Genomic DNA, 15,740 nt, shown 5'->3' on the forward strand with positions numbered 1-15,740 from the left:
TGAGTTTCATGATTTGGTGGGTTTGAAATTTTAATTTAATTTAAATTCAACTTGAGTTTTATGTGGCCTATTTTATTACCTTATTATTTACAGCCTTGGTTTTTACACTGACAGAAAAGACAAAAAGGAAAACATTTCAAATCCCACTTGACTCGCAAGACCAAAGTCTTATAAACTGAAATGACAAATGTATGATTTGTGTAATCCAATTATGATTACATTGTTTTTTGTCATAACACTCTGCGGTGCAATGTAACAGAAAAGTGGATACATACCAACAGCTACAAGAAGAGGTGACATTAAAAGCAAAACTCAGAACTTAAAAAAAAAAAAACAACACACTGATGGAAAGTACTCTGAAGTTTTAGCAGGGCTTACGAAATGTCCTCTACAAATGACAAATACATGTAAATTCGTGGGATGTTGTATCCGGAGATTTGAAGAGAGTAAAGGTAATGCATACTTCAATGTCTAATCAGGTGGGGCCCTTGTAAGAATTCCACTTAATCTAATCCATTCTGCTCTTTTCCCAAATGTTACACGAGGTAAACATGGGGACTTGCTGTATTCCATTGCAAAATGTAATGGGAAACAGTATTTCGGTTTCCTTAACCTTTAAGGAGAATCTTTTCCTGTAATGATGGCTCAGAAGCTTGGTATGAACTCATGTGACCCTACTCTCTAGGCTCTAAGATAGTAGGATCCAACCAACAGCACTCAAAGAACTATAAAGTTTAAAATACTTTCTCTCCCACTTGAATGAATTAGGGGACTGTAGCTGCTAAGTCAGGAGACCTCACACCACACAGAAGAAATGAGAGACCTGTCTTGCCTTACTTCTCCCTGGGGTGTGGTTCAGACCCCTTCCAACACAGCCTGCTGACATGAAGTCCTGAAGGTGCCCCTGGGGAGGAAGGGACACCAGGGCCGTTCTTCTACTCAGTCCACACAGTACTGACAGCATCACTGCAGTGCTGAAGTCTTCTAGGGGTGGAGGGAGTGGAGTGCCCACTGCCCCAAGCACTGTCCTTCCCATCCTCCTCCATCAACCTCTGAACCCCTGAACCCTGCAGGTCCTACTCCCGAAGTGACCACAGCACAGAGGAAAGGTGTCCTCCAGGATGGGCTGCTGGAAAGAAAGGAGGCGTCCATCAGTCCATCAGTCTTCCTGCCTGCCCTCAGGAGTGCCCACTGCCGGTCCTGCCTCCGGCCTCTCAGCTAGGGACTGCCCCCCCCCCCCCCCCCCCGCCCCGCGTTCCCGCTTCTCAGGCTTTTCCCCGTAGCCTTCATTATCCTAAACTTTGTTATTTAAATGAACTTTCCGGTCTTCAGCCTCCTTCCTCGTCCTGGGTCTTCTCCATGGCCTTACCTCCTCCTGTTCTTTCCTCCTCGGTCCCAGCCTCTCAGCCCTGCTCGGGCTGCCTCTAGCCTTCCTGTCTCCTCCTCTCCCTCCCGGGGCCCCTTCACCTCATCCATTCCTGTCTCAGGCTCTCCCGATTCCCGGGCCGTTTGCTGGTGAGAAATCTTTGCTGCAGCGAGGACCGGAGTCCCCCGCGCGCAGCCCAGCGGCAGGAGAGGGCGAGGCTGGGAGGAGGGTGAGGGCTGTCTGGGAGGGAGGCAGGCGGTCCTCCCCGCGAGCCTGCAAGGATGCGGCAGGGGGCCGGGGGCCTGGGGAGCCACTGACTCCCCGAGTCCCTGTACGGGCTGCACCCCCGGCCCGCGGGCCGCCTTCCTGCCCAGCGCAGCAGGGCGGAGGCGCGTGGAGAGCAGCGCGAGGGCGCAGGGGGTGCCCACCTCGGAGTGGGTCCCCTGCGAGCCGGGGAAGGAGCGAGGAGCGAGTGGGCGAGGGGTGAGCTGGGAGCGCCCGGCTCGAGCCCGGGGAAGAGCGGGGCGCGCGAGGGAGTGCGGGCGGGTGCGGCGGGCCTGGGGGAGGGCGCGCGGGGAGGGGCGCGCGGGTGCGGGCCGGGCGGGGGGCGCGCGGGGAGGGGCGCGCGGGGAGGGTGCGCGCGGGTGCCGGCCGGGCGGGGGGCGCGCGGGGACGGGTGCTCGCGGAGGGGCGCGCGGGGAGGGGAGCGCGGGCCGGGAGGGGTGATGGGGAGGGGCGCGCCGGGAGGGGCGCGCGGGTGCGGGCCGGGCTGGGGGCGCGCGGGGAGGGGCGCGCGTGCGGCGGCCGCGGCGCAGTGTCGGGGTGTGTGTGCGCCGAGGCGAGCCGCGGGCCGGGCGCGAGGGGGGCGAGGACAGGGCGCATGTCTCGTCCCCGCGAGCAGCCACTAGACGCGCCACCACCATCTTCTGCATGTGCCACATTTGCAGCCGGACAGGAAACCGCTCTCAGGGCTATGGAGACTGCGGGAAAAATCTGGCAGCTCTCGATGGATTGCTGAAGGGGCGCAGTCACCGTCACCAGCCACCCACACCTGTCTCCTCTCTCTCTCTCTCTCTCTCTCTCTTTTTTCTTTTCTTTTTCTTTTTCTTTTTTTTTTTTTTGTTTTTAATTTTAGCGCCATCGTCGTCAATGCATCTCTGAACAGCCTTTAGGAAGAGTGCGAGAGAGAGAGAGAGAGAGAGAGAGAGCGCACCGGGGAGAGGAGAAAAGAAGATGAGGATTATTTGCAGACAGATTGTCTTGTTGTTTTCTGGATTTTGGGGACTCGCCATGGGAGCCTTTCCGAGCAGCGTGCAAATAGGTAAGCTCTGCCCCGGTGGGGCGTGCATGTGGGTGTCGGCAGCAGGGATCCGAAAGTGAGTTAAACGAGTTGCGGGTGAGCAATTCGGGGAGACCTCCCCTGCCCTCGCCCCGGTGCAGAAGACTGCCTCTTCCGTGCAGGTTCGCTGGGAATGTGCACAGGCTGCCCACCCGTTCCTCGCGGCCGCGCTCCCACCGCCACCATCGATGCAAGTCGCTGGAGTAGGGTTGGAATAAGTTGGGAAAAAAAAACCACCACCACCACCACCCTCCGTGGGGTCGGTTACATTGAATGTGCTATTTCTTCTCATTGCTTCCTCTAGAGCATAAAGGATTTCGAGTTTGTTTGGGGGGTTTAAGATTATGATTCTGTATTTTAAACACACTTCTTCCCGTGCTGGACTCCCCGGCTTTCCGGCCGTTCCAGAAAGATACTGTTTGGGCCAGAAAGCGTTTCCACCCGCACCCCCTGCCTTCGCTCGCCGCCGCGGGTTAACCGATTACAAAGTTCCCTCGCTTTCCCGGAGACCTTTTATTTTTCCTCTCGAGGCTTCTGGCCTCAGTCCTCTGGCTGGACTCCCCTGCCAGGGACCCTGCCCATCCGCGGCTCTCCTTGCTCTTCCCCTCGCCCGTCTTTGCATGGGACGCAGCTCTTGAATTTCTTCCAGCTAAGCCCAGCCTCGACACTGCATCATTTCGCGTGGACTGGGCACGGAAGCGGGCTCATTAAGCTGAGTCCACGAGCCGCAGGAAAACAAAGTTCACCTCTCCTTCCCGACCCCCTCTGCCCTGCGTGTCCCCAGGGCCCTGTCTCTGCATTTTGATGCACACCCTCTCTCTTGCTCCTCTGCACGCCCCAGCTTGGCTGATGAGCATGTGCCGGGAATCGTGGAGAGGGCAGGAGAGGAAGGAAAACATGCTCTCTGGCCTCAGAGGTCATTGTGATCATGACAAATTGGGACAGGAAAGCGCTGAGCTGTCCTAAAGACGAGAATACTAAGCGTGCTCCTCGGGGACAAAGGGCATTCTGGAGCCATGGCAGGGAGAGCTTCCTAACTGTGTGTGTTGCTGAAAGGCAGTGGATCTGAGAGTGCATGGGGGTGGCTCTTGCGTTTCCAAGAGGAAACACCGAATGTGCTTTTCCTGCTGTTTTTAATAGGTGGTCTCTTCATCCGAAACACAGATCAGGAATACACGGCTTTTCGATTAGCAATTTTTCTTCATAACACCAGCCCCAATGCGTCGGAAGCTCCTTTTAATTTGGTACCTCATGTGGACAACATTGAGACAGCCAACAGTTTTGCCGTGACAAATGCTTGTAAGTAAAACATAAGTTGTGCATAAATTTGAAGAGAATTGAAATGAAGCAACGAAGTCCTCCTCCCCTTTATTACCATTAATTTAAAAATGGTTTTTGAAAGAAAGGCAAGATTCCCACAGTTGGCTGGTTCTAGAGCCTGTCAGAGTTAAAAGAAAATAAGATTTAGTCCCAGGGATATTCAGCTGGTCTCCCTCCCTTCTCTTCTGCCTTCCTTATGTATTTGTTTATTTCATTTCTTGTCTGGATGATTCAAGTTGATTTCTCCTGTAACATTTTGGTGTTATTCCTGTTATCTGAGTGTCAAGTTAGTGAAAATTGTGCTCTGTCTAGTTTTTTATCCTGTCCCTTTGTTTTTTGTTTTTTTTTTTTCATATTTGCTTTTCACTTGAGGAAACATATGCCTTGCTTTTAAGGAAGACACATGCTCTCTAACATTGGTGAAGGAAAGGAAGCCTTGCTGAGACTTGAGGCAGAGGGAGCACTGTGTGGAGGATATATATTCTAGTCGGTTGGTTGACGCTGCAGATGATCTGGTGATGTCACTTGAGGCTGCCCTGCTCTTACATTCTGGGTGTAAATGTCTCTTACTATCACGTAATGCATATATCCTGTGGATATAACTCCATGAATCCTTACCTTGGTGCCACATCATCTCAATCCAGCATCTACCTGAATTCAGGAACCAACCCGGCTTGATCTATCATCCCGCATGGTGAAACTAAAAGGGTGACCTCACCTAATGCTGTAATGAAACACTTGCACCCGTGTTCCCCCACCTCAATCCTTTATGACTGAAGGTAAACAAATATAATCAACTACATATTAATTTAAAACTCTGTAAAATATGATCAGTCATTACAGCATTTTCACTCTTGAGGGAAATACATTGTTTGAAATACCTCCTCAGCTTTACATACTGATTTACTACTGTCCAGAATTTTGGGGTTAAGATAGCAGTCATAGGTTATGTAAGATATAAGGGAATAGTTTCTACTTAAAATTTTACATAGCAGTAATAAAATGCTTCATTTGAACTGTATTTTTATGATATCAAGTTGAGTCTATTTTAAAAGTCCTGTCAGTACAAGAAAGTATACCAAACAAGTTAAGTGCTATTGAAAACAAAGAATTTTAAACTATTTGGAGGATATCTGCTTCATTATTTTAATTATTTTAGTTCATATTTATTTGCTATTAACTCATCTAAAAGATACTGTGGTTACTTTCCCTAAATTTTTGGCATCCAACTATTACTTTATTTTAGAACTTGGTTTCATAAGGAGGTCCATGCATTTGACATTTAATAAAAGGCCACAATTATATTACTTTGCAGGAAATCTGTATTTGCTATGAGCACTATTTAATTGGGAAAAACTATTTGTTGTATTTAGTGACAAAATCTACATGATAGCAGAAGGGAGTTACTTTGAAGCAGAAAGGTACATGGATTAGAGCTGTGTTTGTGGATAGTTGTTTTTGCAAATTTTATCAGCTATTAGTTTTGTCTTTCAAGTTTTGAAAGGGATGTCAACATTGGAAGTAGTTCTAGATACAAAGTATTCTGCTTATTTTTAAAGTATTTTTTTCATACCTCTCCTGAGATTCTATCAACAAAACATTGCTAAGTTTAAAAATAACTCCTGAGCCAAATACATGTGATGGCACTTTGTCAACAATAAACTATTTTTATTTTATTTTTTTAATTTTTTTGATTTTTTTTAATTTTTAAATTTTTTTAGTAAACTATTTTTAAATATTAATTTTTATTTCTAAATTCTGAAAGACTTTCTTAAAAGTGGCAGATATATCAGTTTTACCTTGTTTTGTTTTTACACATTAAGTTTTTAAGTATTCTCAAGTTTATATTGTGACTTCCATCTATAAAAACTACCAAGCTCTGGTAGTTCCTTCCTCCATAATTTTTAATAAGCATTATTTTATTTATGTCATGAAAATATTATGTGAAGTCTTTGGTAAAGTCCCTGTAAACGTGAGAAATGGACAAGAAGGTGCTCACAGAATGAAGAAGTAGAAGGTATAAAATACAGATAATATGATATTCTTTAACATGTTAGGATTGAGAAAATGGAAACTAGATAAACGTTGCTGCTGATTTTGATACAGTGTCCACAATATCCTATTTTTCCATAATCATGAATAATTGATTTTGTGTGTGTTTAAAATATTTAAAAAAAAACAATTGTGAATGAGGAAAAAAACATTTTCTAGTGAAGAAAAGGACTTTTTTTATTTTTATTTTTTTGACAAATAAGAGTGCCAAATGTCCTTAGGGCAAATCTAAGCAGAATTTGGGGAAAAAGTCAATTGTCAGAGAGCATGGGTCAGGGGCTTGGTGTTTGTTGAGTAGACTGAGACCATATCCGTGTGTGATTTTCCAGTCTAATTAAAGGTGAAATGTAAGCAGTAAGTATGAGGCAAACTCATCTATCAAGCTCTCTGCCTTTGGGTACAAAAGGATAAAAATAGTATTCAGGAAAATTAACATGGAACTTAATTCCTCAGAGTGATACAGACTGGATTTTTAAATCTTTCATGTTAGATTAAATATAAAGATAGAATATATGACTAGCTAGGTTTATTTTAATTCTGGTTTTCCTGCAGTGGATTCTTGTAAAACTGAATAGGGCCATTAAACGGCTGTGTATACTCACAAGACAGAAAAGCAGATTAAAGAGTGAAGAGTATTGGTCATCTATTGGACAGATAAGATTTCCTGCTGCTGCTTCTGCCTCAAAATTAATTTTGTGCTCTAAGAGAACTTTGGACAATATAAACATTCTCTGTATACATTTTACATACTATGTTAATCTAGACCTGATTAACTCAAACTTCACACCTTGGGTATAAGTCCCTTCCAGAGGGAGGAAAAATAATTTCAGCTTATGATTGATTTTATATTTAGTAGTATTTGTGTTTATAATATTAATATTGTTTTCCTTTTAAAGCATTCACATTATTGGAATGTCACCCTTGGCTGAATATAAAACTGAAATTATAAGAAATATAGATAATATGAAATTATGACCTATTTCAATAATAATAATAAGTAGGTATAATAAATAGCCCAAGGATTCAAATTTTAAAATGTAATTAAAAGTAAACCTTCCTTTGTTGTGGTTTATCCAAAGTATGGGGTATACAGTAAGATGGATATTTTATAAATAAATTCAATATGGCAGTGCTCTTTAATAAAATGCCATACAGTTGACCCAAATTAGCTCTCCTTACAGACATGCTGTTTAAATTAGATATGTCCTATGCAAAACATTTGAGACAATCTGAAAGCATGCTGTTTTCTTATATTTTCAGTAGTTAATTATAGGAGATATTTTGTTTTGGAGGATATTGTATGTTAAATTTGACCAGAAGTAATAACCAAAACACTAAAGTCATTCTGTTACCAAATTTTTTGAAAGATAAAAATATTTGAGCCATTACAATTATTGGTTTAGTCCAGTTGCATTAGAAATCCTTTCTTTGGTAAGACAGTACCTCTGCAATATAATCCACAAATATTCAGTTTCCGAAATGACTCTTAAGTTTCAGAGGGGCGATAAGAAATGTATAATACAATAGATCAAGTACTATATTGTAACTTCAGTGAAATAGTGAAAGAATCCTATGATATATTTTCAACTTTTTCAACTTGGATAGGAAGAACCATTCAGTTAATACTTCTTCTTAAAAAAAAAAAAAAAAAAAAAAAAACTTCTTCTTTTTTTTTCCCCCAATGGTGTGTTAATCTTACTCTCTTTTTTTTCTGTCTAAAGTCTGTCTGTTTAGTGGTTTAAAAACGGTGGATTGGAAAGTTGTAACAATCCCATATATAATGGGTATTATACCTTCATAATGGTGAAAAAATTGTTCTTTTTAGAATTAAATAATGGTTCTGTTTGTGGCTGGTTTATTTATCAACTCTAAATATCCAGGATGAGTGCTGTTTGTCAAAGTAGGTTGGTATGTAAAATATACATATTTAGTTAATCTAAATATATTGAAAATGGGACACTATATCCAGTAGGCTCTATAGCCATTTCCACTTATATAGTAGGTACTTAAAAAAATTCATTGGATTTAAGGGTACTAAATGATATTCTCTCTTTGCTCTAGTTCAGCAATGTTTAAATAATTGTACATTTCCCATTTTAGGGGTATGAAGCATAGAAAAGACATTCTAAGAGTTTATATTGAGATGATATAATAATCTTAAACATGCTAAAAATAATTCTGTTAGTTTGATCTGCAGGGTTGTTAGTAGAGGAATATTAGAATTAAATACTGTTTGACTTTGGATTATTTTTACGGAAATGCATGATGTGAATTTACGTGACTCTCCTTAGGTTTCTTTATTTTGAATTGATAGCAAAATTCTATGTTGATCTGAAATAATTCTTTGATAATCTTTCTTTCTTCCTTGTAATTTTCTATCATAAGATTATTGACAAAGATGACTCATATTCCTATAATTTGTCTCTTTCTTAAGTGATAGGGTGGGGCATAAATTGCATTGCTATATTTCAAAATTTTCACAGGATTAAACTTTTGAAAAAGTATTAGAAAAATTCCTTAAACTTTTTTTTTCACCCAAATTACTCCCAGTGTTGTTTATTTCCCAGAGAATACAATTTTTACTTTGAGGCATTAAGAAACACATATATCTTATTTACAGAATTTTATTACTCTTCAGGAATTTAAAATGAAGAATAAATACAACACACCTCATATTTTATGATGACACAGTTTTTCAACTGCTTTCCTATACATGATTTTATTTTACCTCAATCGAGTCCTAGAGGGAGACACCCTGAGAAGATCGCAATTATAGTGGTAGTTAAGCCAGCTTTAGCTCAAAGGGGTCACTTAACTTGCCAAAGACTAGGTAGCTAATGAGCTGCAAGCTAGAGTTTGAACTCTGGTCTTCTAACCATTATCCTAAGTTCTTTTATGAGAAGTCCATTGGGTGTGAAAAATACTTCTACATTGAAATTGCTTAAGAAAGAAAAAAAATGCCATTTATTTTTTAATTTTTATTTTTTTCTAATTTACTTGCAGTGTTTTGAAGAAAATAGGGCAAGACATTTCTGGGCAACTTATTCATTAATCATATGACAGTGAGTGATACAGCAAAGGCTGAAGTCATATTATGTAATGAATTTTTCCATCCATTCACTAGATTAGGTAATGAATGTAACCATTTGTTCATTAAACCTCTTTATCAAGGGCAACTACATCTAAGACCCTGTACTAGAGAGGAGTGTCAGAGAACCTGTAGGGATACTTGCTGCCCTCAAGGAGCTGATAGCCCAATAGGAAAGAAGGATGAGTCAGTTACTACAGTGCAGTATGACAAAGTGCCATGACACAGAGACAGAGTGCTAGGACAGAGATGACCATGGGAATAGCACCAAACTTGGCATGACATCCCAGGTGAAGTGTTAGCAGATCTGAGTGTGAAGGCTGTTACTGAGTCTTTTAAAAAAGAGGAAGGAAGGGAGGCATGCCTGGCCCAAGGAGCAGCACAGCACATGGCTCTGAGAGCCAGGTGTATTTGAGCCACTGAGTGTGGTTTGGCGGGGCTGTAGTATTGAGTGTGCGGGGAAGGAGAAGTGTGCCGGGGGGAAGCTCAGCTGATCCACTGAAGGTCTTCTAACTGCTGTAAAGAGATTCTTCTGGATAAAAGGGGGTCTACAGATGACTTAAAACACAACAGGGACATAATCAGATTTATACTTTAGAAAGAGTAGGCTGGATGCAGGAAGGAGAATGAATTGGAAGGGGATAACACAGAAGACAAAGACAAGTCAGTGGAGTGTTGGAGTAATACAGTTTAGGATGATACATGCTTGAATAAAAGTAGAAGCGCTGAGGAGAGAGAAAAGCATGCAGATCCAAGAATACAGAACTGTTGACAGAACTTAGCAATGAGTTGCATGTCTTTGTGGGTGAATGGAAGGGAAGTGTGGTAAGAATTTAAGATGAGTTCTCCGATTTCCAGCCTGGGCAAATGATTCAGTCCTGGTACCTTTAACTAGACAGGAGACCCAGGAGGAGAAGCATCTCTGAATGGGGAAGGTGAGGTTCGCTGAGGTACTGAGGTTAAGAGTTTAAGAGACACCCAAGTGGAGCTCTGCCATAGACAGTGGGGCAGGTGTATGTGGAACTGCTGGGCTTGGTGTGAATTGAAGACAGGCATTTGGTGGCGCCTGAAGTCCTGTAGACCGTGAGACTACCCGAGAGCAAGAGCAGTGCGGAGAGACTGGGGACAGAACCCTAGGAAATACCTCTCCCAGAAAGGCAGGGAGAGATGGGGGGTGCTGATGGACGATGGGTCAAAAGACTCAGAGGAAAATGAGACAAGAGTAATTTCACAGGAGTCAGGAGGTGAGGAGAATTTCAAGGAAATAGTGAAAAACCTTGTCAAAGCCTGAAAAATTTAAATAATGAATTGCAAGGATAATTGATCTTTAACATCAGGCTTTTCTTCTCTTTAGAGTGTTCTTTTGCATTTTGACCAGATTTTTTTTTTTTTTTTTTTTTTTTTTTAGAAAAAGCAGCCTTTATTAACCTCATGTAGATTCTATTAATAGTACTCCTTTGTATATAGTGGCCTAGAATATTCTTACCTTTTACTGAGAGGTAAGGAGTCTTCTCTGGACTTTTGAACCAGATGGGCTTGGGTTTGCATTCCCATAGTGGGTAAGTTACTTAACACTTCTGAACCTCAGTTTCCTATACCTGATAATGTAGGGAAATAACATGTGCCACATGTGAATTTTACGAATATCAGAAAAAGTGTTTGGAATGCAATTGGAACACAATTAAAATTAGTTGCATTAACATTTTCTGTGTTATGTGGAGCATTTACTTCTTAACTTTGGAAGAGTTATGTCTTCTGTTTATATTTTGAGAAAGCTATGTATGTGTTGAATACATATGTTTTGTAGCTATTTCATAGGAATATTTTTTACCTCTCACTGAACTGCAAATTTTAATTCACATACACAAGTCCAAATTCCTATTTTTCAAAAGTATTTCCAAGTTCTAAGAGAGAATGACTTTATCTGGGATCTGTGGACAATTCAGAGAGACAAGTAGTTCGTGGATGATTAAAGAGGTTGATAAATTATCTTAATTATATGCAAAATTTTGTGTTCTTAAGTATTGTGTGTATATGTTTGTATGTTTATACAGAGACAGTCTAAGCTGTTGGACGACTTCTCAGTAAATCCCAGTCACAAAAAAAAGGCCCAGGATCACAACCCTAAGAGAGCTACACATATATTAGAGATAAACAAACAGTACTTCCTTCCCTACCTTCATCATTTGAGAAGCCAGGTGGATTTTATCCTTGAACCTAACCAGGAATCTTTCTATAAAATCCATCTCCATTAGCTTCTCTCTTGACATTGAAAATAATCAGTGCGTCCTGCCTGGAAAAATGCTTGGCTTGGTCCTCTGCCTCTCAAACTAACATCCTATTATTTTTATCCCTCTCTTAGTATCAGAGTTGCCACATATTCCACATCAGCTCCTTCTATTTTTATCGTGATTTATCTTTTCCCTTACTATCACCACTCCTGGAACACCCTGTGTTTTTGAAGGTCATCAGTGACTTACAAATTAGCAAATCCGATTGTTATTCCTCAGTCTTCATTGTGTCTTAATAGTTGGGGAGCTCTGGTGCTGCTGAACTCTTTCCTCCTCTGATAGTAGTAGTGACTCCAGTAGGGAGTTAACAGGAGTGCTGTGTGTGCTGAGGGTCTCATCAGAGTTACCCCATGTCTAACACAACTCTAAGAAGTGGGAATTATTATTATTATTATTATTATTATATATGTGGGAAACTGAAGATGTGTAGCTAGGAAGATTTGCCTAGCCATCAAGTTCAAGTACCCAGGCCATCAGATCACTTCTACCTGCTGTTGGCACCGTGGCAGCTTGCAAGCACAGTAGCCACAAGAGATGCATCACTCAGCGTGACAGCAGCTAGGCAACTCTTCATTTAAATAGAAAGATGTTTTTATCTGAAAGCTTCTTCTTTACTTTAACAACCATGATGCACCCCTGTGGGCATGTATTGCGTTGTGCATTGGATGTCATGGATTCTTCTGTGTGATTTGCAGCGCAGCACAAAATTCAAGACAATTCTCCATCTAATCGAGGACACCCCTATTACTTCATACTGCCAAAGCTGCGTCCTGAATACTGCCAGGTGTAAAAATGATTAAATGACTCTTTTAAATGTTCTGCAAACAGTGTTCAGTGACTTCATCAGTTGGCCAACCTACATATTTTATTTTATTTTATAGGAGTATTATTTGATTTCAGAATAACTTGTACAAAACATATTTTCCCAAGTGCTTCACTAATAAGATTGACTTAGCTCTGAGGCACTTTCCTTCAGGTTTTCTTTGACATGTTTTTGGGTTCCAAAGAAACACCATGTTGACTGTTTTAAAGAGATCACCCAGGTCAAAGTTGCTCGTCTTCATTGCGCCATCACCTGTCCCTGACTTAATAAAACTACTAGTTTCACAAATAAAAAGTTATCTTAGAAATAAATGGTTAAAAAAAAAAGTGAGATTTAGTACTTTTCTTGAATAAATGACCATATTTCTCCAGATATGGGAAAAAGTACACCATCAGCTGTAGGTGGTGACGACTTGCTTTTACTACTTATATGCTTCTTCTAAAATAAGCAGTTTTTCATCGGTAACTTCAAATACATTATGCTCTTGTGTTCTTCCCATTTTTACTATTTTTGTCTTTTTTTTAACTAACATGTACTTGTAAAAATTTCACATAATTCTGAATTCTTAAAAAGCCAAAGCGTTCTGTGATCCTACCACTTAGAGATAATCACAGTGCAGACCCAGATAGGGAGACAAAGAGTACTAAAAACATAGGATGCTAATATATATCTAAAAATAAAGGCATTTAATAAAAATGATAACTCTCTTTGCTTACATTTTATTAATAGTCTATCTCACATACTATAATAGATTTCCTTTTTTAAAAAAAAAGTTTTTATTTATTTATTCAAGACAGACAGAGAGAGGCACAGACACAGGCAGAGGGAGAAAAGCAGGCTCCATGCAGGGACCCTGACGTGGGACTTGATCCCAGGTCTCCAGGGTAAGGCCCTGGGCTGAAGGCAGCGCTAAACCGCTGAGCCATCAGGGCTGCCCTATAATAGATTTCCTATCAGTATATAAGAGCAGTCTCAAAAAAAAAAAAAAAAAGAGCAATCTCATTTTCTTTTACTGCTACATATTATGTCATCGGGCAGTTACTATGATAAACGTCCTTAGTACCCTCTGGATTACCATTTTGGTTGTATCCCCATTTTTGATATGACAAACAAAACAGCAGAACTATTTGTGTAGCTGTGTGAATGTTCCTATAGAACTAATTCCCGGTAATAAAATTTACTGTGTCAAGTAATGTGGGTTTTTGTTTTTAATAGATATTGTCAATTTATTCTCCTCAAAAAACAAAGTGTTAAATTTCCAGCAACCAAAATGTGAGAATAATTGTTTTTCTGTGACCTGCCAACACTAAGCCATTATGTCTCTTGAATCTTCACTTGTCCTGATGGGTGAAAATGACATCTAATTGCTCCTTTAATTTGCATATTTCTTTTTAATAATGAGGCTGAGAATATTTTCTTACATTTATAAGATCTGTGTACTCCTCTTGTGTTCTCCTCCTTTGCCAACATTTTCTTCTTCATTTGTGGCAGTGTTTTATGTACTGTAGAAATTAACCCTTTGTTGTCTGCATTACAGATTCTTTTTCTACTGCACCTTTGGCTTCCAGCTCGATTTATGATGCCTTTTATCATACAGACATTTTACATTTTTATGTTGTCAGATCTGTGGGTTATTTTATTTATGGCTTCTGAGTTTTTGGTTATACTTACAATGGTATTCCTAGCCTTAAAAGTATAAATATATTATTCCACACTTTTTCTAGTATCTTGATGGTTTTAGACATTATATTTGTAACAGTCCTTTAGGATTTATTTTCTTATGTCTGTTAAGAACTTATGTTTTTTTTCAGTACTATTTATTTGAATAAGTTACTCTCTCAGAGCTGTTCTGCACAGATACATGTGTAGCAAGTCTTTTCTCTTCCTGGATGATCCTGAGCTTGGACAGGAGTTCTGCACCTCTTCTCTCCCGAAGTTCTCCTGCTTGTTGCTTTTCACCTGCCTTTCCTGACACTCCTTCATGGTCAGAACCTATCACACTACTTGTGATATTTTTATCATTTATTTTCTTGTTCCTCTTACTTCCTACTTTTTTTTTCCTGCTTGTCACTCACCATGCAACTGAAGCACATCTCCGACATACATTACAAATACCATTTCTTCCACCATTCTGCTCTAGACAGTGGTCCATTTCTCATGATTTCAGAATTGTCCTGCTTCCACTCTTTATCTCTCTCCACCCACTTTACATATTGGAGCCAGTGGGGCTGCTCTGAATTTAAAAATCAGAGACTGTCTCTTCCTTGCTTAAAACCTTCCAAAGTCTTTTTACCCTCTTAGAACAAAATTGCAACTGTAGCATCCTGCAACAGGATCTGCCTCTTGTCCACCTCTTGACCACCATTCTGGAGTGTCCTTCACCTTCTCTTTGGTTCTCTCACAAGCTTTAACCCTTTATATTCTCTATGTTTGGTACTTGTTATCCACCCCTCCTTCTTTTTTGAATCCTCCAATCCAGTTATTTGCTTGACTAGGTTTTTCTGAACCTTCAGGACTCAAGTCACAATCACCACTTCAGAGAAACCTTCCTGACCAACCTCTCTAGGAGTAAACCCTTTCCCTCCCAAATTCCAGTTACTCTGTGTTGCATTTCCAACCCTATGATCATCTTTGCTTTTAGTATAATCTGTAATTATTGTTTCCGTTTGTTTACTTATTTATTATCTATATTCCCTGCTTGAATATAAACTCCCAAAACCAAAGTCTCCATCTGCCTTGTGAAAGGATATATCCTCATAACCTTGCCCAATGCCTGGCACAAAGTTAGTCAATAAATGTCTTTGACTAGATGAATGAGCAGTATGTAATAAATTTTCCCTTTGCTCATCTTCGGGGCATCCTTAGGATAGCTAAGACTATCTTAGGTGTTATTGTAGAGAAAATCAAGGAAAGGATTTTAGGCAATGAGGTAGTAGATCCAAAATAATTGTTATATCCTTATCATAAGGATTTTTTTTTTCTATTTGTTTCCATTAGTTTCAGGTGAGCAATGGGCTTTGTAAGGAGGAAAATAAGTCCTATAAGGACAAAAGGGGGACGGTTAATGCAAATTAACATACATTGTGCTGGCCAGATAGCACTTTGATAAATGCTCATCTGGTAGAAGAGAATTTCTAGGTGCTTATACCATGTGGTGTCTGCTGACAGAATAACTAGAAAATGCTGATACAATCCACTTTCACAGTAGAAGAAAGCCCATTTGGAAAGCCAGGTGAACTAGAAAGCACACTCGGGCAAATCCCATCTGTTCAGACACTGACTGCTTGTTTGCACTTCTTGAAGTTCATGAAACCAGAAAACTTGTGAAAATAGGAGGCTGGCGTCAACTGTATAATGTTGAACCTGCCAGTTCTTGATTATCTCCCTTATACCCTCAATAGGAAATTTCACAATTGGCTAGCTGCCATAACCCTGAATCTCTCCCTCTTTGAAATTAGTCT

The 15,740-nt window shown here is 40.6% G+C and overlaps 1 protein-coding gene across 6 annotated transcripts in view; it reads left to right on the forward strand.

The window, feature by feature from the left end:
* Positions 1 to 1,621: 1,621 nt before the first annotated feature.
* GRIA4 (glutamate ionotropic receptor AMPA type subunit 4) overlaps positions 1,622 to 15,740 on the forward strand; it is a 366,663-nt gene continuing 352,544 nt past the window's right edge. For all 6 annotated transcript variants that reach the window (XM_055306749.1, XM_055306748.1, XM_055306750.1 and 3 more), the window contains exons 1-3: positions 1,622 to 1,849; positions 2,502 to 2,687; positions 3,846 to 4,004. In XM_055306749.1, the coding sequence (XP_055162724.1) occupies positions 2,600 to 2,687; positions 3,846 to 4,004 (247 nt within the window). In that variant the 5' untranslated portion in view covers positions 1,622 to 1,849; positions 2,502 to 2,599. The remainder of the gene's footprint in view (positions 1,850 to 2,501; positions 2,688 to 3,845; positions 4,005 to 15,740) is intronic.

This window comes from Nyctereutes procyonoides, unplaced genomic scaffold (assembly GCF_905146905.1).
Source record: "Nyctereutes procyonoides isolate TBG_1078 unplaced genomic scaffold, NYPRO_anot_genome, whole genome shotgun sequence".
In the NCBI taxonomy this organism is placed as follows: Eukaryota; Metazoa; Chordata; class Mammalia; order Carnivora; family Canidae; genus Nyctereutes; species Nyctereutes procyonoides.